Below are 23,611 nucleotides of genomic sequence, written 5' to 3'. Positions count from 1 at the left end.
CGGCACCTATACCTAGCCTGATGCTGTAGCTGCCCTGGGGCCTGGCCTGCCCTGGAAAGCTGGCTTCATGCTGGGCCCTGCTCATTCACCTGATGGGGATGTGGGTCCAGGGCTCAGCTCTTCCCAGGACCAGCACCTTCTTCTTGGCTTTACTCCCATTCCTTAATCCTGGTTTCTGATTCCCTGTGCAATGTGGATGTCCCCATAGGCAGGGATCGCACAGCAGGACACTGCAGATCACTGAGTAGTGGGAGGAAAGTAGTCAGAGATGGATTCCCCAACCTTTGATTTAGCTCAAAGAACCTCTGTACCTGTCACCAGGCTTTGGCTCCTCTTGGCTTGGCCTTCGGATGAACCCCTAATTGCCTACTATGTCCCTTTAGTCGCTAGGAGTTTGTACCTGCTTTTCCCTAGAGCTCTAACTATGTGTCCCCCATGAGAGTAGGTTCACCTGGAGTCTCCAGGACGACGGCAGTATTTGCCCTCGCCCACGTGCACATGCGCGCATCCCCACACACTACACTGCAGGTCCGACAAAGACCCCTACTCACGAGGAAGTTGGGCCAGGACACCATCACTATTTCCAACCCCAATCCAGGTGGCATCGGCACCAGTTAGAAAAGGAGCGGAAGGACATTTGTACAGGAGGGCTGGAGTTTATGGATGGCCTGTGGGGTGGACAGCTCCAACGCAGCCAGCTCCCGTTCCCCTCTACACGCCTGCTCCGCGTTAGCCGTCGGTCCGGCGGGGTGCGCCAAGGACCTCATCCACGGCGGGGACTCATCTTTAGCGAGCCCAAGGCCTTGAAGGTACAAGCTGGGGGCCGCTCCCGCCGGGGACTGATCGGGCCCCGCCCCTGCGCCGCCCGGACCCGCGGTGGCGCCCGCGCCCGCCAGCCCCTCTAGCCCGACCAGTCTGGCAGCGCCAGGGCTCGGATTTCAAAGCCCTGGTTTCTGGCCGTGAATGGGCCCGCGCCCGCCCGGCCTTTCCCACAGCCCCCTCCCGCGCTCCCTCCCCGCGGCCCTCCCTCCGCCGCGCCCACGTGACGCCCAAGCCTCGGCGGCTCGGATTACCGCCGCCGCCGCTCCAGTGCCCGCGCCGAGGCTGCGCCGCGAACTGCCCGCGCCGCGCCCCCAGCCTCACCGAGCCATGGCCCGCGCCGCCCGCCCACGGCCCGCAACCCCGGAGCGCGGCTCTGCCGGCCGCTGAGAGCGCGGCCCCGAGGCGGGAGCCCCGGCGCGGCCCCGGAGCAGCGCCCGCGGCGGCCCGGCCCCTCCCCTGCGCGGCTCCCCGCGCCCCTTGCGCGCCCTGCTGCTGCGCGCCCGGCCCCAGCATGGAGACGGCAGAGAAGGAGTGCGGCGCCCTGGGCGGGCTCTTCCAGGCCATCGTCAACGACATGAAGGTACCCCCGGGCGGGCTCCGGGCGCGGGTCCCCTCCGAGGGACGCGTGGCGGGCAGCCGTGTCCCGCTATGGCCGTGCGGCGCGATGTTCGTGCGTGTGTGTGTGTGTGTGTGTGTGTGTGTGTGTGTGTCCGTGCCCTTGTCTGAGCCTGTCCTGCTGCGCCCGCCTTGCATTCAGGTCTCTAGGTGCCTGTCTGGGTCCGGGTGAGGGGGTGAGTGCTCGCAGGTTGGGGTGTCCGTGAGGTCGTTCCATACGATCCCGATCCAAGGCTGAGCACCCGCGAGCTCCCTGTGCCCCAGACCCCTCAACTATGAATTGGGTTGTCTCCAGGACCGACCCTTAAGTCCCTTTAACGGATCCAAGGTTTCTCGGGCCTCCGCCCCCTTCCACCACAATGCCCCCACACACACATACCCCGACGCCCCAAAGCCCAGACAATGCTGTCACCGCCAAGGCAGGAAAAAATAATAAAGCAAAGAACCGTTAACTCTTTCCCCGCCAGCCTCGGTCTCTGCGTGGACGCAGCCCCACCCCCCACCAACAACCCCAGCAAGCTCCAGTACTCCAGACCTCGGGTGGGGCCATCCCTGCAGCCCAAGGATAGGACTGAATCCACCTTGGGGGGGAGGCAGGGAGAAGGCTCGGTGTTGGTGAAGCAACCCCGGGCCAAGGGAAACGTTTTCAGCAACCCCCACTTCCTGATCACTCAAGGTCAGACTGAGCTGGCACCCCTTTCAGATGGGGAAACTGAGGCCTGGGAATGGCTCAAGGTCATTAAGGAGACCATTAGATCCTGCTTCTGACCTCAGCCCTAATTTAACCAAATTCTCCCTCACCCCAAAAGAGGCCCGCGTCTGACAGGACTGCTCCAAACTGACTAGGCAGGGAGAGCCTAGCTTCAGTGGCAGGGCGGGAGTCAAGAGCCAATGTCCCTGCCCTTCACCACACTCCTTTCTTCGTCTAGGAACAGGATGGCAGATAGGGAAGGAACTAGGCCCTGCACAGAAACTCCTGAGCCTCCCCACTTCCCCACCTTAGGCTCACACACACACCACCCAGAATCCTACTAGACCCTGGGGGCTGCAGAACCCACATACAGCTGCACCCTACCCAAGGGTTTCAGGCAAGTGCTTCGGGAAGGTGGTAGCTTGCAGAGAGGCGAGAGATTGGGGCTCCCCCCCAGTGCTGCTGAGGGAACATCCCCAGTGCGGAGAGGCATATCGTCCAGATCCTTACCCCCTAAAAAGAGGCCTGAAACCACACTGGCCTGGGACTTGCCGCTTAGCAGCATGTCAGTGCCCTCCCATAGTTCTGTACTTTCCCCTGGGACCCCCCTCCCTGGCAGCTCAACCTGACGGCTCCTTCCCTGGCCCGCAGCGTTCTCTGCCCATCTTATAAGCGTTATAATCTTGGTGCCAGCATCCCTTTCTGAAACTGGGTAACCCAGACCACCTCCCCTGGCCACTCCTGGGCTGGCAGAGGGTGGGAGGCGCCGGCACTGCCTCCCACTGGCAGCCACTCAGCCAACACTGCAGCAAGCAGTCACTTCTGCCCAGAAGCAGCAGCAGGACGGTATCCTCCGTTTCCGTCAGTTGCCAGGAACTCCGATGAGACACAGGGTCCAGTCTCAGCAAGGAGGTCAGGCTAAGTGGCAGGCCAGATTTCTAGATGCGTGGGGGCAGGATGGAAGAGGCCTTAGCAAGTGTTGTCACATCACACACGATGTGCCTTTATCAATGGCATGCATGTGATCAGGGACCCTGGCATGATAGAGGGGACCGGCCACCTCAAGGCTGGCTGACTGGACTTCAGAAAACCGCTTCAGGCTGTCTCACTCGTGACCGGACTGCCCCGTGAGGCTGATCTCCAGCGAGCTCCCCACAACACCCCCTCTGGAGCTACTAGAGAGCCCAGCCCCGGACTGAGGGATGGCCTGGGAGGGGGTTCCGCAATCATATCTTCAACCTCATGGACAGAGGCCGGGAGGGCCCTGGAGAGCTACTTCACCCGGCCTTCTCTCTCAAGCCAGAGACTTGAACTTGCCTAGGGCCAGAGGCCTAGTCAGTAGAGGCAATGGGGCCCCCACCCCACACTGGGCTATCCAGAAAAATGGTCTCATCGTAATGCAGAATGGGGAGTATCACACAGAGACCCATGGACCCTGGCTGTGGGGGAGGGCTCCTAGCAGAGAGGGGGCTCTTGCCCTCTTAACCAATTTCAATCAGCCCACACTAAGTGCCCCCTAGGAGCCCACACACACAAGCCCTGTAAGGGAGCTGTGTCTCTTCTGATTTTACAGCTGAAGAAACCTGTGGCTGGGGCGGGGGGGGGGGGGGGATGCATGCCCAGGGAGGGTCACCCCCCCCCAAAGCCACACACTCCATCTCAGCCACAGCTACTTCTGTCTCATACTAGTCACTTGACAGCTCCCTCTATTCCTCCGCTCCAGAGCAGTCCTCATGCTGTGGTGTCTCCTCATTCTCTCCGTCCCTGTCACCTCCCCACCCAGCAGTGCATGTAGGTGCTCATCACCCTGCTCCCCTGAAAACAGGATCCCTCAGTCTTGATATGTCAGATGTAAGATCAGACCCTGGCCCCCATCCCTGTGGCCTCAGACAAATCAGTTAACCTCACTGATCCTCATCAGGAAAATGGGCTTCATTCAGGATTCACTCACAGGGTGGTGGAAGATGCATGAGCATATGTTGTAAGGACTGAGCCACTGCCTGGCCCAGGACGCTTGGCCAGGTGGTACAGTTACGTGGCTAGTGTTGACACACAGGGGCTTAGATCCTGGGCCTGGTGAAGCTGGCACTCTCCCTGGGGCACCTGTCACTCAGGCCGTTTCCTCTCTTCTGCCTTTGAGGTCCTTTATGAACCATGGGGACACGGGGGAAGAAGCCCATGTCCTTAAAGACTGAGGTGTCCGGATCCATCTTCCGAGGGGAAACTGGGCCTGCCTCCCCAACACCGTGGTTTTTCCCCACCACAGGGGACTGCCCAAGGGTTGCTGAAGGGACTAAGCTTGCCTGGGGACCAGGAGAACTGACAGGACGCCCTCCAGCCCAGCATTTTCTCTGCACTCTGGAGAGGGGTCTTAGCAGGCTTCCCTGCCAAGTGGCATTTAGGAGAAGTCAGAGTACCCCCTCTTGAGAGACCCCTAGAGACCAATGCCCGGATTAGCTCCTGGGGACTGCTAGGGACGACCTCCCGGGCCTATTTATCCAGAGCTGTGTGGGAGGGGACAGCCCACCCACAGCCTCCTCTTCCAGCCTTAGTGCACTTCTCAAATATTTGCTTTGCCTGACACTGGCTTGACTGGGCAGGGAGAGGGTGCTTTGGAGGGTCTGTGAAGCAGCCCGCCTCCTTGCTGTCCCTGGAGATGCTGGCTAGACCTACCCTGGGGTTCCAGCCAAGCGCAGCCCTCCCTGAGTCCCGGGGACCTGCGGCTCTGCTGTCCCTTTTACCTTGAGAGAAGTCTCAGTCCCAGGCAGCCTATGTGGGACAGGGACTGGGCCTTTGCTAGCCCTGGGCTACCCCTTCAAAGAGCAAGGTCTCCCGCAGGACCCTCCAGGCCAGGGCTGAACTTTTCCAGGCCTGGCGGCCATGAAGAAAGAGCATTAGCCAGAAAAGCCCCTTAATCAGACTGGACAACTCAGTCACCAGGAACCCGACCTCCCTATTGGGAAACCCCCTCCCAGCATAGAGCCTCTGGCCAGGCTAGGATAAAGGCCACACTGTTCCCCTGGAGGGGAGAGGAGGGGCTGGAAAAAGGTGCCTCTGTTGACTGCACAAGGCCCCATTCAGCCTGGGGCCTACTTGTCCCAGGCAGGCTGACCAGGCTGTGTAGCAGCCATGGCCTCCCTGGGCCTGTGAGCCACCAATGCTGGCCAGGGTTGACTGGCCTGCCCAAAGCAGCTTCCGGGCCACAGTAGATAGACCTTGTCTGCCTTTAGTTCTGCCAAGCTCCACCTTCCACAGCGCCTCCTCCTGCTCCTCTGAGCACTAGAAAGCAGGTCAGTGCCCACCTTCCACCACATGTGGTAGGGATATAGTGCCCTCCATTGGACTGAGCCCAGAGCCTAATGAGAAAGCCCCTAAGGAGACCATCTGCCACCCAGGGAGCATAGGTGGCACGTGGTTACCAACTGCAGACCAGTCAGACTTCTTCATGCCTAGTCCTGGGCCCCGGGCCCCTCTCTTGCCTCACAGGGCTCAGGCACCCGCTCTGTGCGGGAACAGGGCCATGTCAGAAACTGCCTAGAGTTTGGACATGTAGCCCCATCTCACGACATCTTACTTCCTCTCTCACGTCACCACAGAGCTCCTACCCCATCTGGGAGGACTTCAACTCCAAGGCTGCGAAGCTCCACTCTCAGCTGAGGTGAGGCTGTGCAGGGTTTGTCCACGCTGGGGAGGGATGGGCTAGAGAAGGGCCTCTCGCCTGCTGACCACTGTGTCTCTCCCCAGGACCACCGTGCTGGCTGCTGTGGCCTTCCTAGATGCCTTCCAGAAAGTAGCTGACATGGCCACCAACACCCGAGGTGGGGAGGGAGCGTGGTTGGAGGTGGGGGATGCGCCCAGTGGGCCGGGAGGCTGGAAAGGGATATGGGCCGTGGGAAGGACACAAAGCCCAGAATGGAGACCTTGGCGTCTGCTGTGATGGCATGGGACAGGTGAGCAGTGACAGGGGTGTTACCAGGAGATCACCCTCTTGCTGTGGGCCGCTCAGTTAACCCTTCAGTAGCAGTGGTTGGCGGCCCTATGGTTTCTCAACCATCCCCATGGGCCTTCTGCGAGTTGTATGGGGCAGGTGAATAGTCCTTGGGGACTTGGAGGCCCCTTTCCTCCTGGTTCATCTAGCAAGCGCCTGGGCTTCAGTACTTTTAAGCGGTAACACAACCCACGGTGGCCGCCCCTGGAGTCTGCTGCACATACCGGGGTCCCAGTAGGACTATTGAGAAATATTGCTGGCTTTTCCTTGGGTGATTCACCCAGCTAGGAAAGAGGGAAAGCTCCGGGACTGGCTAGCAGTGCACCTGAAGCCAACGAAGGCTGGGATAGCCCGATATCCCAGCCCTAGTCCCCAGGGATAAAGGATTGCCGGTGATGGGGGCGGGGCAGGGGCGGCCTTTGTGGAACAGCGCGCCCCCTCGTGGCCCGAGGCCGGGACTGCAGAGGCCCCCAGCCAGGCCCCTTCCCATGCAGCTTGCTTCCTTGCCAGGGGCCACGCGGGACATTGGCTCAGCACTCACGCGCATGTGCATGCGCCACCGCAGCATCGAGACCAAGCTGCGGCAGTTCACCAAGTGAGTGGGCACAGCCGACCGTAGGGGTATCCTAGCCTAGCGAGGCCATCCCTGACCTAGCTCCGCCCGCTAGCCCTAACCCACAGCTCTTTCCCACAGCGCGCTGCTGGAAAGTCTCATCAATCCACTACAGGAGCGCATTGAAGACTGGAAGAAGTCAGCCAACCAACTGGACAAGGACCATGCGAAAGGTAGAGTGGAGCTTTGCGGCGGTGCGGGGAGGGGGTGGGGAGGGGTTCCCGAACCTCTCCACAGGGAACCCCTGACTATAGCTCCCCTCTCGCCCCTGCGCAGAGTACAAACGAGCCAGGCATGAAATCAAGAAGAAGTCATCCGACACACTGAAGCTCCAGAAGAAAGCGCGCAAAGGTAGAGCCCCCAGCACCCCCACTGAGGCCCAGTCCCTCGGGCCCCATTCCGTAGCCCCAACCACCCTCTGGAGCACCCCCAGGGCATCATCCTGGCCAGGGGGATCCGGTCCCAACACAGGACACTCCAACATGTCGGGTGGGACTGAGGGAGCACCCAGCACCCCAGACTGCCCAGGCCCCCACCCCTCCCCAGGAGTGGCTCATCTGGCTGTCTTTCACACATTCTTTCTTTCTCTGTCTCCTCTCCTCCTCCCACATCCGTCCTGTAGAGCTGCTTGGTAAGTCAAATGTCCGTCCCTCCAGCTGCTCCTTCCCTCCCTGTCGCATTTGTTGCCTCCGCCCCCACCCCCCAGCTCAGGGCCATTGGGAGGAACCTCTCCAGACCAAAGGAGGGGCCTGGGGCACGCTTCCCCTGGTTCCCTTGGGACCCCTGGCCAGAGATGAGTCCCAAGCCACTGCTGGGTCAGTCTGCCAGGCCAGGAGGGGTTCACTGGCTGGGCAGGGTGGGGGTCACAGGTCACCTGTCACCTCCCCCTCACGGTCTACTCCACGTCATCCTCTCGCCTCTCTCTGTCTCTCGCTGCTTCTTTGTGCTGCTCTTGCTAGCCTGTGCACTGGTCCTGAGCTGAGTTATGACCCATGCTGAGACACTCTTGCTCCCCAGGCCCAGCTACAGCTCCTGACCCTGCACCTCTTAGTGGCCTGGCCTGAAACTGAGCTGAGCCCCTACCCTGTTCTCCTTTGTCCTGCTTTCAACCATTGTCCTCTCTCTCTTGAGGTCAGGGCCCCCCTGCTGGGCCAGTTAAAGCATCCTGAGTGATAGAGGCCTCCAGCTGGCCTCCCTGTAGTCTAGCCTGCAGATCCCAGGTGGCTGTACAGCTTGGTGTTGCTTGTCTGTCTGTCTGTCTGTCTGTCTGCGTGTCTTCTCTGCCTGCTCTGGTGGGACCGGCCCCTCCAACAAGCCTTAGAATCTGCTCCATGCTCCCTGGCTCCCTTGTCCCCAACCCCACAGCCAAAAAAACACCACCACAGGGGCCTAAGCCATGGGTACAGCCAACAGGCCAGCGTCCCCAGTGCGTCCCCAGCGCGTCCCCAGCGCGGCCTCTCCTCCCAACCCCTGCAGGGAAAGGAGACCTGCAGCCTCAGCTGGACAGCGCACTGCAAGACGTCAATGACATGTACCTGCTCCTGGAAGAGACAGAGAAGCAGGCGGTGCGCCGAGCGCTGATCGAGGAGCGGGGCCGCTTCTGCACCTTCATCACCTTCCTTCAGCCTGTGGTGGTGGGTCGCTTGATGAGCTGGACCCTCCCCCCTGGGGAGGGGCAGGGGACAGACCCAGGGTAGACCTCTTAACCTTCCAGATTGCTTCTTGGGGATCTTAGGTGACTTCACTCAGGGCCCAGCCTATCTGGCCTGAAAGCAGGTCTTATAGCTTAGGACACTCTGGCTGAATCTAGACAGATGGTCACATGAGTTACCCTAGAGGTACAGGCCCAGCCTGAATCAGCATTGATGATCAGGGAAGGGCAAGAGAGGAGAGGCCTAACAGACCTGTGTCTCCGGAGTGGGTGGCCAGGTGTGGGGGCCTAGGGACTGACTGACTGCTTCCTCAGAATGGCGAGCTGACCATGCTGGGAGAGATCACCCACCTGCAGGGCATCATTGACGACCTGGTGGTGCTGACCGCGGAACCCCACAAGCTGCCTCCCGCCAGTGAGCAGGTGAGGCTACCCCTGGAGTCAAGGGCCGAGACCGGGACCAGGGAAGAGACGGTCCTACCCTCGTGTAGGGAGAGAGTAGATAAAAGAGGGAGGTGTTTGGGGGAGGCGCTTGGGAGAAGACGACCAGAAACTGTCCAACAGCCCCTGGGAGATTTCTGGGACTACCTGCCCAGGTGACGTATGAAGTGCTCAGGACCCAGTAGGGCTCAGAGCAACACAGACGGGCAGAAGCCAGGTCCCTGGGGCTTGGTTCTTCAAAACAGAGACCCCTGGCTGGCTGCCATCCACTCCCAGAACACCATCCCTTCCCATAGAACCAAACCCACCCACGCAGAGGCACACACTGCACTGGACAGCCCCTGTGGTTGGGAACTGCCTATGTACCCCACACTCTGTAGCACACCCCCCTCAGGTTGCCTTACTGAGTTCTTTCAACGGTGTTTGTTCTGAGCTAGCTCCAGTTCACAGGAGAAAACAAGACTCAGAAAAGTCCAGAGACTGTCTCAACCCCTGATGTCATGGCGCTCCCAGCATTTCCATGACATGAGTCTTCGGGAGCACCTGCTGGTCCCTTGTCTCCTTCCTGGTGGACGGGGCTCAATAATAAGCCAGCGTTAGGAGAAGGCTAGGGTGGCTTGAGATCTTCAGCGTCATCTCCTGAGGTTCATAGTTGAGGACAGAGTGGAGGATGTCGTACCCTGCCAGCTCTCTGAAGCATGATAAGACATTCTGCAGGTTAGGAGCTGACTCTCATAACCGCCCTCATGTCTCTGTCCAGGTAATCAAAGATCTGAAGGGCTCTGACTACAGTTGGTCATACCAGACCCCACCCTCATCACCCAGCAGCTCCAGCTCCCGGAAGTCTAGCATGTGCAGGTGGGTGGGGAGCTCATGGAGGGTGAAGGGGGAGGTAATCCCAGGAGGGGCTAGGGAAACCCAGGAAAGCTGGGTTGGCAATTGCTTTAGCACCTCAGAACTCACACAGCATCCAAGCACCCAAGGACTTTTCACATGTAGGGGATATGGGCGCAAGCGTTGATTGGCAGGAAAGGCGGGCAGAGGCTTCATTGATAGTACATCATTGTGTACCAGGTGCCACAGCTTTTTCTCCAGTGAGTCCTGGCATCATTGTGTCAGGAGGGGAGCTAAAACACTTGAGTCGTGACTTAGTCATTGGTCTCCGCCAGGCCTAGGACAATGTAGTATGGTAATAAGAAGGTGAGATCAAACTGTGTGTGGTGATGCAGGCCAGTAATCCTAATACTTGGGAAGGGAAGCAGGAAGATCAAGGGTTCAGAGCTAACCTGGGCTGCTTATTAAGACCCTGTCCCCAAAAATAAATTTTAACAAGCTAGGTGGAGTGCCGTTTGTGGTAGTGCATGCCTTTAATCCCAGCACTAGGGAAGAAGAGGCAGGTAGATCTCTGTGAGTTCAAGGCCAGGCTAGACTACATAGTGAGTGCCAGGACTATGTAGAGAAACTGTTGCCAGGTGGTTGGTGAAGGTGCACGCCTTTAATCCCAGCATTTAGGGGGGGAAGATTCAAGGTCATTCCCAACTGTATATCAAGTTGGAGGCCAGCCAAGACTATATGAGTCCCTGCCTCAATAAACAAAACTAACAAAGTTTCAGATCAAAAAGTGGTGTGGTGGTTTCTGGGAATATCTGTTTGGACTTCAGGGTAAAGGACACTCCAGCCTGGTTGTTGCCTCAAGTTGGTCCCCAGAAGTTGCCACAGGCTTTCGCCCTGGCTTGAGTGGGCTTTTTAGGTCTCACAGATAGGGAGAAGCTTGAAGTCTTGCTCATCCAACAGACTGGCCCTGAGGTCAGTTTGAAGGAGATGCTTATGGTTCAAGAGTCCTCAGGTAGGGAGGACAGTGAACTCAGAGCAGCTTATAGATTGGGGGAGCTCTGTCCCAGGTATCCCTCTCCCCAGAATGCTCTCTTTCTGGCACTGGGAACTAGAGAGAAGCCGGACCCAGTGATCAGTGTATCCTACACCGAGAGGTGGGCCCACAGCCTCGGGTCCTCTTCGGCCTTGAATGAGGGGTGGTTGTCCCAGGAGGAATGTGATTACAAAGGCGATGTTGGGTTGGAGCCTTGGAGGCCCAAGGTCATGTCCAGGAGAAGGGCAGTCTTCACTAACGGCTGGGCAGAAGGGAGAGCCATGGAAAACTGCACTCCCAAAGAGAGGGGGTGACAAGGTGATAACAAGGTAGGACCCACCTGGCAAGCAACCTCCATTTCCAGACACCATCGTCTCACCATATGCCAGGTCCTCAACTGTGACTAGACAGCAAGCAGCAGGCTGTGAGGGGGCAGTTTAGAAACTATCAGGCTTGTGTCTGTTCTCAGTTTCCAATGCCTGGTGACTCAGCTTCCCCATCATGAACCCATGAACAACCAATCTGATGGTAGCGTGGGAGGCAGAGGGACTCCTCACTTTGGGTATACCCTGACAGGGACTCCCTAGCACTGAGACGTGTCATCCCAGAACGCTTCAGTAGTCCCTGGGTCTCAGGACCTTGTAGTCTGATATTTTCTTCTCCTTCCTTTGCTCCTCATCTCTCCCCACCTCCTCTGTCATCTGTCACCCTTCCCTCTCTACACACACCTGTGTCTCCTTGTCCGGCTGCCATGCCTCCCTCCTTCACTCCCTTAGTGCCCCCAGCAGCAGTAGCAGTGCCAAGGGTGGCGGAGCCCCGTGGCCTGGGGGTGCCCAAACATACTCACCCAGTTCCACCTGTCGCTACCGCAGCCTGGCACAGCCGGCCGCCACCCGCCTCTCCAGTGTCTCTTCCCACGACTCCGGCTTCGTCTCCCAGGACGCCACCTACTCCAAGCCCCCTTCGCCCATGCCTTCAGACATCACCAGCCAGGTGAGAGGACATCCGGAGGACCGCGTGGGTGGGGAACAGGAGCCTCGTGCCGAACTCAGGCCGTCCTCGACAGGGGAAGCAGTTAGCTCATGGAGCCTGGTCACGTGGCCTTCCTGCTGTTCCGTATTTCTCTTGTTGATCTCATCTCCATGCCACTTGTAAACAAACGCTGTATCGTTGTGTTTTAGATGAGTCTCATAAAAAGCATATGCCTGGATGTTCTTGTTTTATCCAAGCTGACATTTTCTGTGCTGATGATCAAAGCCCAGAGCACTGTATAAACTAGACAAGCCCTGGGTCACTGAGCCATCCCCCCAGCCTTGGCCATTTGTGTATGTGGTAGTTTTATTATTTATTGTTTTATGTGTGTGGATGTTTTTTTACCTGTGCTTTGTCTGTGTACTCCGTGTGTGCCTGGTGCCTGAGGAGGCCAGAAGAGAGTATTAGATCCCTCAGAACCGGAGTCACGGACAGTTGTGAGCTGCAGTGTGGGTGCTGGGAAGTGAACCAGCCAGTAGCGAACCAACCAGTGCCCTCAACCACTGGCTGTCGCCCCCACATGTGGTATTTTTGAGTCAGGGTCTTAGGTCGCACAGATTGGTGTGTGTGTGTGTGTGTGTGTGTATCTGTCTGTCTGGGCGTGTGTGTGTGTGTGTGTGTGTGTGTGTGTGTATGGGTGTGTGTGTGTGTGTGTGTGTGTGTGTGTGGTGTCTGTCTGGGCATATATGTCTGTGTGTGTGTGTCTGTCTGTCTGTCTGGGCATATGTGTCTCTGTGTCTGTCTGTCCGTCTGTCTGTCTGCCTGTCTGTCTGGGCATATGTGTCTGTGTGTGTGTGTGTGTGTGTGTGTGTGTGTGTGTGTGTGTGGTGTCTGTGTGTGTGTGTGTGTGTGGTGTCTGTCTGGGCATATATGTCTCTGTGTGTGTGTGTCTGTCTGTCTGGGCATATGTGTCTCTGTGTCTGTCTGTCTGTCTGTCTGGGCATATGTGTCTCTGTCTGTGTGTGTGTGTGTATGTGTGTGTGGTGTCTGTCTGGGCATATATGTCTGTGTGTGTGTGTGTGTGTGTGTGTGTGTGTGTGTGTGTGTGTGTAGAGGTATACATGGGTGCATATGGAGACCAAAGGTCAACCTTGCCTATTATTCCCCAGGAGCCATCCACCTTAATTTTTGAGACAGGGTCTCACTGGACTAGACCTCACCAAGTAGACGAGGCTGGCCCATTCCACAGGTCTTTGCTTTCCCAGTGCTGGGATTACAAGCATGCATAATTGTGCTTGGCTTTTAAAAAATAATACATATGTTTCTTTTTATTCTAAATTGTGGGTAGGAGTGTGGGTCTGCATGTGGGTGTGTGCGTGTGAGTGCAGGTGCCCTTGGAGGTGAGGGACGCTGGAGCGCCTCCAGCTGAAGTCACAGCCAGTTGTGAGCTCCCTGACGTGGATGCTGGGACCCGAACTCAAGCCCTCTGGGGAAGCAGCAAGTGGTGCTCTTAGTCACTGAGTCAGCCCTCCAACCCGGGGGTGGCTTTGTGTGGGTTCTGGGATCAGCCTCAGGGCCTCACTCTTGCGCTCTCTGTCCCCAGTCATCGTCTGTTTACCTGCTTCCATTGCTTCTGTTCGGCTGGGCTTGTAACTAAATGTGCATCTCACATCTCACCTTCTTCTGTCTTTCTGTGCCTCTCTCCTTTTCTTTCTTTTTTTTTTTTTTTTTTTTTTTTTTTTCTTTTCTTTTTCTTTTCTTTTTTACTACCCAGAAGGGATTTGGGCTTTTTTGTTCCATTAATTCTTCCATGTTGTGTTTTTATCAGAACAAGTTTTCCCTGTATATTGCAGACTGGTCTCAAACTAACAGTCTCCCTGCTTCAGCCCCCCAGATGCTAGGATTACAGGACTGTAACTCCATGCCTGGCTTATTTCATTTTAGGCTTGTAAAAGAGCTGCAAAAAGCATAGAGTCCCCAGGTATCCTGTCGGCAGTCTTACCTCAAGGTCAACATCTTATGTAACCACCAAACAGTTTGTTTATTTTACCCCCCTTGGTTTTTTTGAAACAATGTCTCACTGTGTCTCACCCAACTCAGGCTGGCCCCAAACTCTCCATCTTCTGCCTCCACCTTCTAAATGTTGTGATTATGGATGTGAGCCACCACACCCAGCTTTTATATATATAATATATATATATATATATATATATATTATATATATATATATTTTTTTTTTTTTTTTTTTTTGAGACAGGGTTTCTCTGTGTAGTTTTGGTGCTGTCCTGGATCTCGCTTTGTAGCCCAGGCTGGCCCCGAACTCACAGAGATCCACCTGGCTCTGCCTCCTGAGTGCTGGGATTAAAGGCACATGCCACCACCACCTGGCTACCACACCCAGCTTTAACAACACAAAGGTGAAATTTTTTTTTTCTGGTGCGAAGAACGGAACCCAAGGCCTCTTGCAGCCTGGACAAGCACTCTACCACTGAGCCCCAAACTATTTTCAGAATCAGGGAAATAAGACTGGTCCAAGTATGACATCACATGTTCTACAGCCTTTTGTTTTGTTTGGTTTGGTTTGGGGTACACACACACGCGCGCGCACACACACACACACACACACACACGCACGCATGCACATTTAGCTAGTTTTCTGTCTACTGTCCTTTTATCTGGTCCAAGAGACGGGAGTCCAGCACAGAACATCGAGGTCTTGCACCAGTTTTCTGTCTTTCCCAACTTTGGTGTTTTGAAGAGCACCATTCAGGTATTTTGTAGGCTGCTTGTGAGTTTGGGCTTGTCTGACGTCTTCTTGTTGAGAGGAAAAGGCCAAACGTCTCTGGCAAGAACACCACGTATCAGCTGTGGGATGTCATTTTGCCTCATGACTGGTGACGAGGTGGAGCTGGCCAGACTACTCAGTGTTCCTTCTTCTCTTCTAATTAATGAAGTATCATCTGGGTGACACCTTGAGACTCTGCAGATACCCTGCTGGCCATCAGTCGTTCACACCCTTCTCTTAGCATCTTCACCTGCTACAACAGGGATTTCCTGATTCCATCATTCCTCCCACATCTATTAACTGAAATCTCACTGTAAAATTAACCTGTCCCTACTCCCCATTTATCTGTGCAGACAATTACTTGTTTATGCCATAATGGACTCATAAAACTATTTGATTCTATGGGTTAAAACCCATTACCACTGAGTCTCAAGAATTTTTTAATTGATGTATACTGTCCACCCATACAAAGTAAATGTACCACAACGGTGTATCTGAGTCTTCAAACTGCACACACTCACGCAGCCAGCACCAAAACAAGACACAGTTTGACCCCAAAGTCCTTGCATTCCTCCATTGCTGCTTTCCCACATGCAGGGTAATTGCTGTGTGCGTGTGCGTGTGTGTGTGTGTATATGTGTGCATGCATGCGTGTGTGTGTGTGTGTGCATGCGTGCGTGTGTGTGTGTGTGCATGCGTGCGTGCGTGTGTGTGCGTGCATGTGTGTGTATATGTGTGCATGCGTGCATGTGTATGTGTGCGTGCATGTGTGTATGTGTGTGTGTGTGTGCGTGTACTCCTATAACTTACTAGGCTAGGAGTATAGTTCAGTTGCCAAGCACTTACATAGCATGCATGAAGCCTTAGGTTTGATCCCAGTACTACAAATATTTACATATATGATTTATATGAAATCATACAGTATGTGCCTTGTGTGTTTGACTTCTGCTGTCAACATTATGTGTATGAGATACGAGGTTCATCTGTTTTACATGATTCAACATGTTTTACATGTTATATATCATTTTCATGGATATATAACGTTCTATTGCATAAGTATGTCATTTATTTGAGTAGTCTATGTTTTTGAGACATTTAGATAGTTCCCTGGTATTTGAGGTTCATTTATGTTGCTGTGATAAAAATATCCTAACAAAAAAGCAGCTTAGAAGAAAAAGGGATTTATTGATTTTATAATCCTGATTATAGTCCATCTTTATAGGGAAGTCAAGGTAGGAACTTCAAACAGAGAGAGAGGAGTGAATGAGCACATACATGCTTGCTTGTTTGCTTGTGCTCAGCCTGATTTTTTCACTCACACAGATCAGGACCCCCTGCCTAGGGAGTGGTGCCACCCACAATGGGCTGGCTCAGTTAACTTAAGACAGCCCCCCATAGACATGTGCACAGGCCAATCCAATGTAGACAGCTTCTCATTAAGACAATCTTCTTGGGTGATGCTATATTCTGTCAAGGTGACAAAGCGAACCATCACACCATGGCCACGCATAGTACTGCTGTACACGTTCTTGTACACAGTTCTGTGGGAAATGTGGGTAGGAGGAGACTTGTGAATCGCAAGATTCTTATTAACAAGGTTGTAATAGTTGTTGGCTGATGTCACATCCCTACCATACCAGCCCTGGTATTTTATAACTTCTTCACTTTAATCATTTTGATAGGCATACAATAGCAGTACCCTCTATTTGAATGTCCCTTATGATGCTGTGGTAGAATGTTTTTCATACTTTTTATTTGAGACAGGGTCTCACTATGTAGTCCTGGCTATCCTGGAACTCACTATGTAGACCAAGCTAGACTCAAACTCACAGAAATCTGCCTGCCTCTGCCTCCCGAGTGCTAGAGTTAAAGTTGTATGCCACTAGGTCTAATGTATTTTTCATACTTTTAAAATCCATTTGAACATCTTTTGTGCAGGGCCTATTCATATCATTTGCCCGTTTTTCATGAGAGAGAGTGTATTTGTGTGTGTTGATTTTCAGAACTCTATATATTGTAGATCCATGTCCTTCATCAGAAATATTCTCAGAGTATGCTTTTACTACCTTATTGGTATCTATTCTATTTTTCATTTTATTTTTCTTTATTTTTTTCTTCTTTTGGGTTGAGACAGGGTTTCTCTGTGTAGCCCTGGCTGTCCTGGAACTTGCTCTGTAGACCAGGCTGGCCTCGAAGGCATATCCTTGCCTCTGCCTCCCCAGTGCTGGGAATAAAGGCATGGCCTGGCTGGTATCTGTTTTCTAATATTTATATGTTTTTATTTCATGTGTGTAAGTATTTTCTTGCATGCATGTGCACTACTGTATGCAGTACCTGAGTAGGCCTGAAGAGGGCATCACAACTGGAGTTAGTTGTGAGCCACCATATGAACTGAACCCAGGTCTTCTACAAGAACAGCAAGGTGCTCTAAACTGCTGAGCAGTCTCTTTAGTAGTATCTTTGAAGGACTAGAAGCTCCTAATTTTAAGCTCAGTCTAGTTTATCCATTTTAAAAATCATTAGTGATTCTGCTGTCCTGCCTGAGATACTGGATCATTCCAAGGCTCTTTACTCCATCGTCTTGTTTCTCCAGCCCCTTTACTCTCTGGTTTGTTTGTTTTTTAAAGATCTATTTATTTACTATGTATACAGTGTTCTATCTGCATATATGCCTGCAGGCCAGAAGAGGGCACCAGATCTCATTGCGCATGGTTGTGAGCCACCATGTGGTTCCTGGGAATTGAACTCAGGACCTCTGGAAGAGCAGCCAGTGCTCTTAACCTCTGAGCCATCTCTCCAGCCCCTCTCTGACTTCTTTTTCTTGCTTTATTGCACTGGCAGAGATTGCCGGCACTGAGTAAGATGTTGATAGTGGACATCTTTGTCTTTTCCCCAGCCTCAGAGGGAAGTGTCAGTATTTCTGTGGATCTTTTCTATTGGGCTAGCGAAGTTTCTTTACTGTTCATTGTTTGTGTTAATGTTCATTCTTCTGGGCCTGGATGTTGAGCTTTCTTGCTGAGTTTTAACACTGGGTTTTTTAGTTGTTTAATGTCACGTTGCTGAACGTGGATGCGTTGTTTCCCCCCAGTCCTCTTCTCTGGTGCTTTGTTCTCCTTCCTTGGGTGATCTTTGCTCATCACTAGAAGTCTAGTGGTCCAAATGGGGAATAGCAGGGAAGTGGGGGGAGGGACGCTGCTGAAGCTACCCTGGCTTAGCTGATCCATCACATGACCCATCACATGGTGATGGAGCATCACCTGACTCCAGCTCTGAGCTCAGTGCCAAAGTCAGCATCTGCCTTGAGGTCCCCTCTTCCTTAACAGCTCCTCACAGCTCCTGTGCTCAACTTTGCTCTTCCTCCCTGCCACTGAACATCTGCACCCCTAAAGACTTGTGAATCTCGTCTCTAACCAGCCTCATCCTGCCCAACTGCTGCCCAGTGCCTAGCCCCAGCCCAGTGCTCCCTTACTTCAGGTTATACATGTGGTTGTGCACAGAAAACCTGTGGGCAGCTTAGCCAAATGTGCCCAGAAGGGCTCTCAGTGAATCCTAAGTGGAAGCCTTAAACCATGCGGCTCTTGGGCTAGGTCAGTGCCTGCAGGATGTGCCCTGGGCTGCCGCCCTCTGTGGTGGTCTTGGTGGCCGTAACACCAAGAGGGGAGTGCCGGGTGAAGTGCTGAATCAAACTGCCCACTGCATGCTACCGCTGTGACCAGAACTCTTTTCTCCTCCCTGCCTCCCTGGCCTGTCCGTCCGCGGGGGCCCCCATCTGCGACCACCCGCTCGCCTCTGCATGGCAGAAGTCCTCCAGCTCTGCGTCCTCCGAGGCCTCAGAGACCTGCCAGTCCGTTAGCGAGTGCAACTCCCCCACCTCGGTCAGTGCCCTTGGCCCCAGTCCTGTTACCATCACCAGCTGCCCACCCTGTGCCCTCCTGACCCCGGGCAGTCACCACAGCAGGGACAGCCAGATTCAGCAAGAAAGCTGTATGTGCTGGCGCTTGCTTTGTGAAACAGTTCACCTGGGCACTTCCTGTGGCCGTGCCCTTCTGTCTGGAATACCCTGCCCTGCCCTGGCCTGGTGGGACGGAATAGTCACCGCTGTCCACCAGATTTGGGCCTCAGCCCTGATTGTTAACAAGAGGCCCCCTCGCCCCCTGAGCCTCAACCACAAAAAAAAGGGCCTCTTTGGTCATGGGCAGTAAGGTCACGTCTGACTTGCTTGTCATAACTTGCAGGACTGGACCAAGGCCGGTCCCCATGAACAGCCCTCGGCCACCGCCCTGCAGCGGAGGAAAGATCGCGTGGAGCTCCTGCGAGACACCGAGCCAGGCCCTGCTGGTGGGGGCACCGTGGGCTCCGGCGGAGAAGAGGCGGTACCACGACCTCGGATGTCTCCTGCCACCATAGCAGCCAAAGTAAGTAGACGGCTCCCCAGCCAGGCCCCACCTTCACTGCCAGTCAATGCCAGGATGCCCACAGGTGCTCTTCAGGGCCCACTCCATCCACCTTAATGGAACCACCTCGAATCCCAAAAGAGGGTGGAAATGGAGCGTGGAAAAAGTCCGCCATCCCCCCCCCCCCCCCCAGCATGGTGAGGAGGTGTCCCCTGCTGCCAGTGACCTGGCCATGGTGCTGACCCGTGGACTGAGCCTGGAACACCAGAAGAGCAGCCGAGACTCCCTGCAGTACTCCAGCGGCTACAGCACACAGACCACCACACCTTCGTGCTCCGAGGACACCATCCCCTCCCAAGGTGCGCCTAGAGGGATCCCACGGGCTGAGTGTGCTTGCTGAACCTTCACAGCCCCAGGACCCACCCCACCCGGGACGGCTGGGATGAGGGTCACACCAAAGAGGCCTGCCTTCCCTCTCTCTGTCTCCCTTGAGTAGACATGGGGTTCAGGGAGCATCTTGGCCCTGGGCTCACCACACCCTGTGTCCCCAGGCTCAGACTACGACTGCTACTCTGTGAACGGGGATGCGGACAGCGAGGGGCCCCCTGAGTTCGACAAATCATCCACCATCCCTCGAAACAGCAACATTGCCCAGAACTACCGCCGCCTGATCCAGACCAAGCGCCCGGCCTCCACTGCTGGGCTGCCCACGGCAGGGCTGCCCACAGCCATGGGGCTACCTTCAGGTGCACCTCCTGGTGTGGCCACCATCCGCCGCACACCCTCTACCAAGCCCACTGTGCGCCGCGCCCTGTCCAGCGCTGGCCCCATCCCCATCCGCCCGCCCATCGTCCCTGTGAAGACACCCACAGTGCCCGACTCCCCTGGTTACGTGGGGCCCACACGGGCGGGCAGCGAGGAGTGTGTCTTCTACACAGACGAAGCGGCCTCACCTCTGGCTCCAGACCTGGCCAAAGCCTCCCCGAAGAGGCTCAGCCTGCCCAACACAGCCTGGGGCAGTCCATCCCCAGAGGCCGCTAGCTACAGCGGGGCTGGGGTCGGGCTGGCCGCTGAGGACGACGAAGAGCAGCAGCTGGCTGCCAACAGGCACAGCCTGGTAGAGAAGCTCGGGGAGCTGGTGGCCGGCGCCCATGCCCTGGGCGAGGGCCAGTTCCCCTTCCCTACTGCTCTGTCAGCCACCCCCTCCGAGGAGACGCCCACCCCACCCCCTGCCGCCACCGGTGACCCCCCGGCCGAAGACATGCTGGTGGCCATCCGACGCGGGGTCCAGCTCCGCAGGACCGTCACCAACGACAGGTCGGCGCCCCGCATCTTATGATGGTGCCACCCTCCCCTCCCTGTCTGGGCTGGCACAAGTAGGTGGCCTGATCTGTGAGCAGCGGCCAGCCACTCTGAGCAGTGGCACGAGCCAGAAGACAGAACAGCGCCAGGAAAGAGGCACAGCCACTTTACAGAAAGACAACCAGGCTGATCTCAGCGTCTCATGGGAAGTGACTTCCTTTACGCACCTCGCCAGGACAGAGCCTGTTTTATACTTCCCTTACCTACACATCCTCCTTCCTGCAGGCCCTGCTTTGTCCCAGCCCCAGAGCCCATAACCAAGGGCTGGGCCTGCCACATGGGCCTCCCACCTGGCCTGGGGTCCACAATCCTCTTCCTCCGGTCCCGCTGTCCCCCAGGGCCATGTGCCCAGCTCTTTCCTTGAATGCTGGCTCCCTGTCTCCCTGCCTGGGCCCTGTACCCACTCCTCTTGCCTTTACCCTGCCTTTCCCAGGCTCCACTCTTTTGGGGGCAGGGTGGTGATGGGGGGGGCCAGGCACTCAATCAGCTGACTATCAATTTGTGACTGGGGTTAGGCAACAGTCAGGTGTTGGGAAGCCAGGCCCACTCGTGGGGAAAGAGAGCCTAGAGGGAGGAAGTGTAGGGGCTTTGTCTCAGGACCTTCCAGCTCCCCTCCCCCTGTGAGGGGTTGCTAGTGGAGGCCAGGCAGCAGCGGGGGGAGCCAGAGGCCCACACCAGGTGTTTCAAACATCCTGCTCTCATCTGGACACTTTGAGGCTTTAACTCGGGGTACCTTGGGGTTACAGTCTCGCCCATTGCTGGGGATAAGGGCTGGAGCATTAGAGGGTATGGGGATTATTTTATTACTGTAATAAAATGGGGCTGACCCCAGACAAGAGCTTTGTGTGGGGCCAGCTGGTGGTACAGGGTGTGTGTCTGAGTGCCTGAGAGACAGACGTGGGGGCCCCACGGTGGGCTCGTGGCAGGAGAAGGGTGGAGTCAGCTCTCCCCCAACCAGGGGAAGCTGCTCTTCTCGCCAACGTCTGGAGTGTTGGTAGAATAAGGCTGGAGAGGGTAGGCCAGGGGCCTCTGGCCAGTCTGTTGCGGTCTGAGTGAGCTGCAGGCCCAGCTTAGAGCAAGTCTTAGAAGGTTGATTTTGACTTTCTGTTGCCGGAGGCAATGCCATCCCAAGAAAGTCTTCGCCTGCAGCCCTGGCTGGGGCGGGCAGCAGGGGCCAGAGAGAGCGTGGGCACTGCCTCCACTGTGCAACCCACGTGTGAGCAGGTCAAAGCATGTGTGTGCAGGGCGAGAGGAGGGATTCAGGAGGTACGGGTAGAGCAGGCAGCAGAGTCCCCCGCCCACAGGGAGTCCAGAGAGCATGCCTTGGTCTGGATGGGATGGAGTTGGGGCTGACCTGGGCCCAAGGTCATGGGTGCTCCAGTGCCCATGAGACTTCTAGAGAATGATCTCCAGGTCTGAGACCTGGTCCACCAAACTCAGTTGTCACCGGAGCCCCGAGTATAGGGTCCAGGAAAGCAGATGGCCAGATGTGGAACCCTGGGGTGGCATATTGGCTGCACTTTCCCCAACAGGGCTGATGGAAAGGGATGCAGGATGTGGGGTGGGCAGATGTGGCCCCTACACCCAGGGTGTGGCTGGGTCCTGGAGGAGGGGGTCCCTGAGAGAATGGGCTCACTGCCATCTGGGGGCTCCCAGCCCTGCTGGGAAGGGCGGTCAGGGACTTTCACAGGAAGAGGATGGGGTGGCACCCCCACCCCCACTCAGCCTTCCCTTCCCTCCAGGGCTGTACATACTCCATCCCCCGTCTGACCCACAGTACCCTCCCTGCTACCACCTCCTCCTTAGTACCCACCTCTCACCTAGGCCCACCCTCGGGATCCGAGCCAACCATCCTGCATCACAGACTTTGGTTTGGGGCTTCTTCACATACATTTTATTTTTCATTTTGTACAGCAGAATATTCTTTTCAAACGTGTCTTTTGACTGAAGTAACTTTTCTGGTGCTGTTAACGTGTTCCTTTCTTTTAATTTATTTTGCCACCCCTCCTGGTTCCGACTCACCCTCCCCCCTCACCCTCCCATCCTCTCAGCCCATCAGAACCACTTTTTTTCTTTTCTTTCTGTCAAGTTTTGGATAAATTCTCCTACCCACCCCCTTGTCCATCCTCTCCTTGATTTAAATAGTCACTGCTACAAGTAACAAGTGCACTGTGAAGATTCCAGTATTAATAAAGTGGTACTGTAGTTAACACCCCGGTCCCCGCCTGGCTTCCCTGGGCTGCTGTTGCTTCTCTGCTCTGCTTCCTACCCTGCACCCTGGCCTTTGTCATCCCTGACCTGGGGCTGCAAGCCAGGTTTTTCTGATACAAGTGAAGGAGAAGGGGAGGACTTGGGCAGAGACCTGAGTCGGTCTTTGAAGTGCTCCCCGGGAGACTGGGGGAGGGGGGCCCCAGAGGGAGGGAATAAGCATGGCCCTTCCAAGAGGCACCCCAGCAGACATCACTCGGGCCTGCTCACACTTCAGGAGCTGGAAGAGCTGAACACTCAATGGCCCTGGGCAAGGCTGTGCCCACTGCAGCTCCAGACACCCAGGCTCAGCCCCAGGCAGAACCATGCCCACCCTCCCATCTCCAGAACTCGGTCCCTCCGGGTCACCTTGACAGATGCAAGCCAAACCGAACAAGTGGCCATTTAATAGAAAAGGGAACCAGAAGAGCATTGCTGTGGCAAGATACGGCACTTGGTCAGTCCTCAGCTCAGCACCCCACATTCAGCACAACTGGGAAGCCCCAGCGAGTCCCAGAATAATATGTGACACCCCGCCTCCATCCTCCCACCTGTGGGGCAACAGCATTGGTAGATCTCAGAACCAGCCACAGGTAGGGGGGCTGTGGGGGCAGCCACCAGCCTTCCCTCCACACCTCTCCCCTGCGGCTCCAGGTGGTGTCACATGGGTACAAAAGGCAGGGTGCTGAGCCCGGCGGTGGAAAAGAAGGCACCACACCTTTCTCAGGAGGCCTTTCCTGCAGGTCTACCTACCCACCATCCCGGAAGGTCGGACCCAGGCCAGTTCCTGGAAAACATTCAGTGGCCCGACCTAGGGTCAACACGCAGACCACTCAGGGTAACGGATCATGGCTGGAGCCTGGGGAAGTGGGCAGGGAGGTGGGGGGCTGCCGAGGCAGAGGGTACACGTTGGCGGCTGCACATTGCATCAAGGACCCCGGACTGTGGGGATGGAGACTTGGCAGCTCACAGTCCTGCCATTTCAGGATGGGACTTTGTTTACCTGCAAGACAGAAAGGGGGGAAAAAAAGCCCTGAAGGACGGAACAGCCAAACACACATGCTTGTCTCCGTACTCTAGGCCCATCCCAGCTTCCAGAAAGAGCCTGTCAATCAAGAACAGCGAGCATCCCCAAGACAGTGTGGACTCTCCCCCCCACAAAC

General features: G+C 55.6%; 2 protein-coding genes across 4 annotated transcripts in view; one reads left to right on the top strand and one right to left on the bottom strand.

Moving 5' to 3' along the window:
* Positions 1-1,322: 1,322 nt before the first annotated feature.
* On the top strand, positions 1,323-22,413 carry Mtss2 (MTSS I-BAR domain containing 2). Of its 3 annotated transcripts, none has more exons than XM_059264004.1 (14): positions 1,323-1,402; positions 5,725-5,786; positions 5,873-5,946; positions 6,627-6,711; positions 6,811-6,902; positions 7,006-7,080; positions 8,206-8,363; positions 8,696-8,803; positions 9,582-9,679; positions 11,561-11,681; positions 18,246-18,320; positions 18,681-18,860; positions 19,033-19,198; positions 19,391-22,413. In XM_059264004.1, exons 1-14 carry the CDS (start codon positions 1,334-1,336, stop codon positions 20,176-20,178), a joined length of 2,151 nt encoding a protein of 716 aa, XP_059119987.1. In that variant the 5' UTR covers positions 1,323-1,333; the 3' UTR covers positions 20,179-22,413. The 3 variants fall into 3 exon arrangements, with proteins under 3 accessions (XP_059119987.1, XP_059119985.1, XP_059119986.1); XM_059264002.1 differs by having other exon boundaries at positions 11,465-11,681; XM_059264003.1 differs by lacking the exon at positions 18,246-18,320 and having other exon boundaries at positions 11,465-11,681.
* Positions 22,008-23,611, bottom strand: part of Il34 (interleukin 34) — a 55,892-nt gene continuing 54,288 nt past the window's right edge. Inside the window, exon 7 of the mRNA XM_059264005.1 lies at positions 22,008-23,451. Within this exon, the coding sequence (XP_059119988.1) occupies positions 23,282-23,451 (170 nt within the window). The 3' untranslated portion in view covers positions 22,008-23,281. The remainder of the gene's footprint in view (positions 23,452-23,611) is intronic.

This window comes from Peromyscus eremicus, chromosome 5 (genome assembly GCF_949786415.1).
Source record: "Peromyscus eremicus chromosome 5, PerEre_H2_v1, whole genome shotgun sequence".
In the NCBI taxonomy this organism is placed as follows: domain Eukaryota; kingdom Metazoa; phylum Chordata; class Mammalia; order Rodentia; family Cricetidae; genus Peromyscus; species Peromyscus eremicus.
This window is presented reverse-complemented; position numbering and strand designations above follow the sequence as displayed.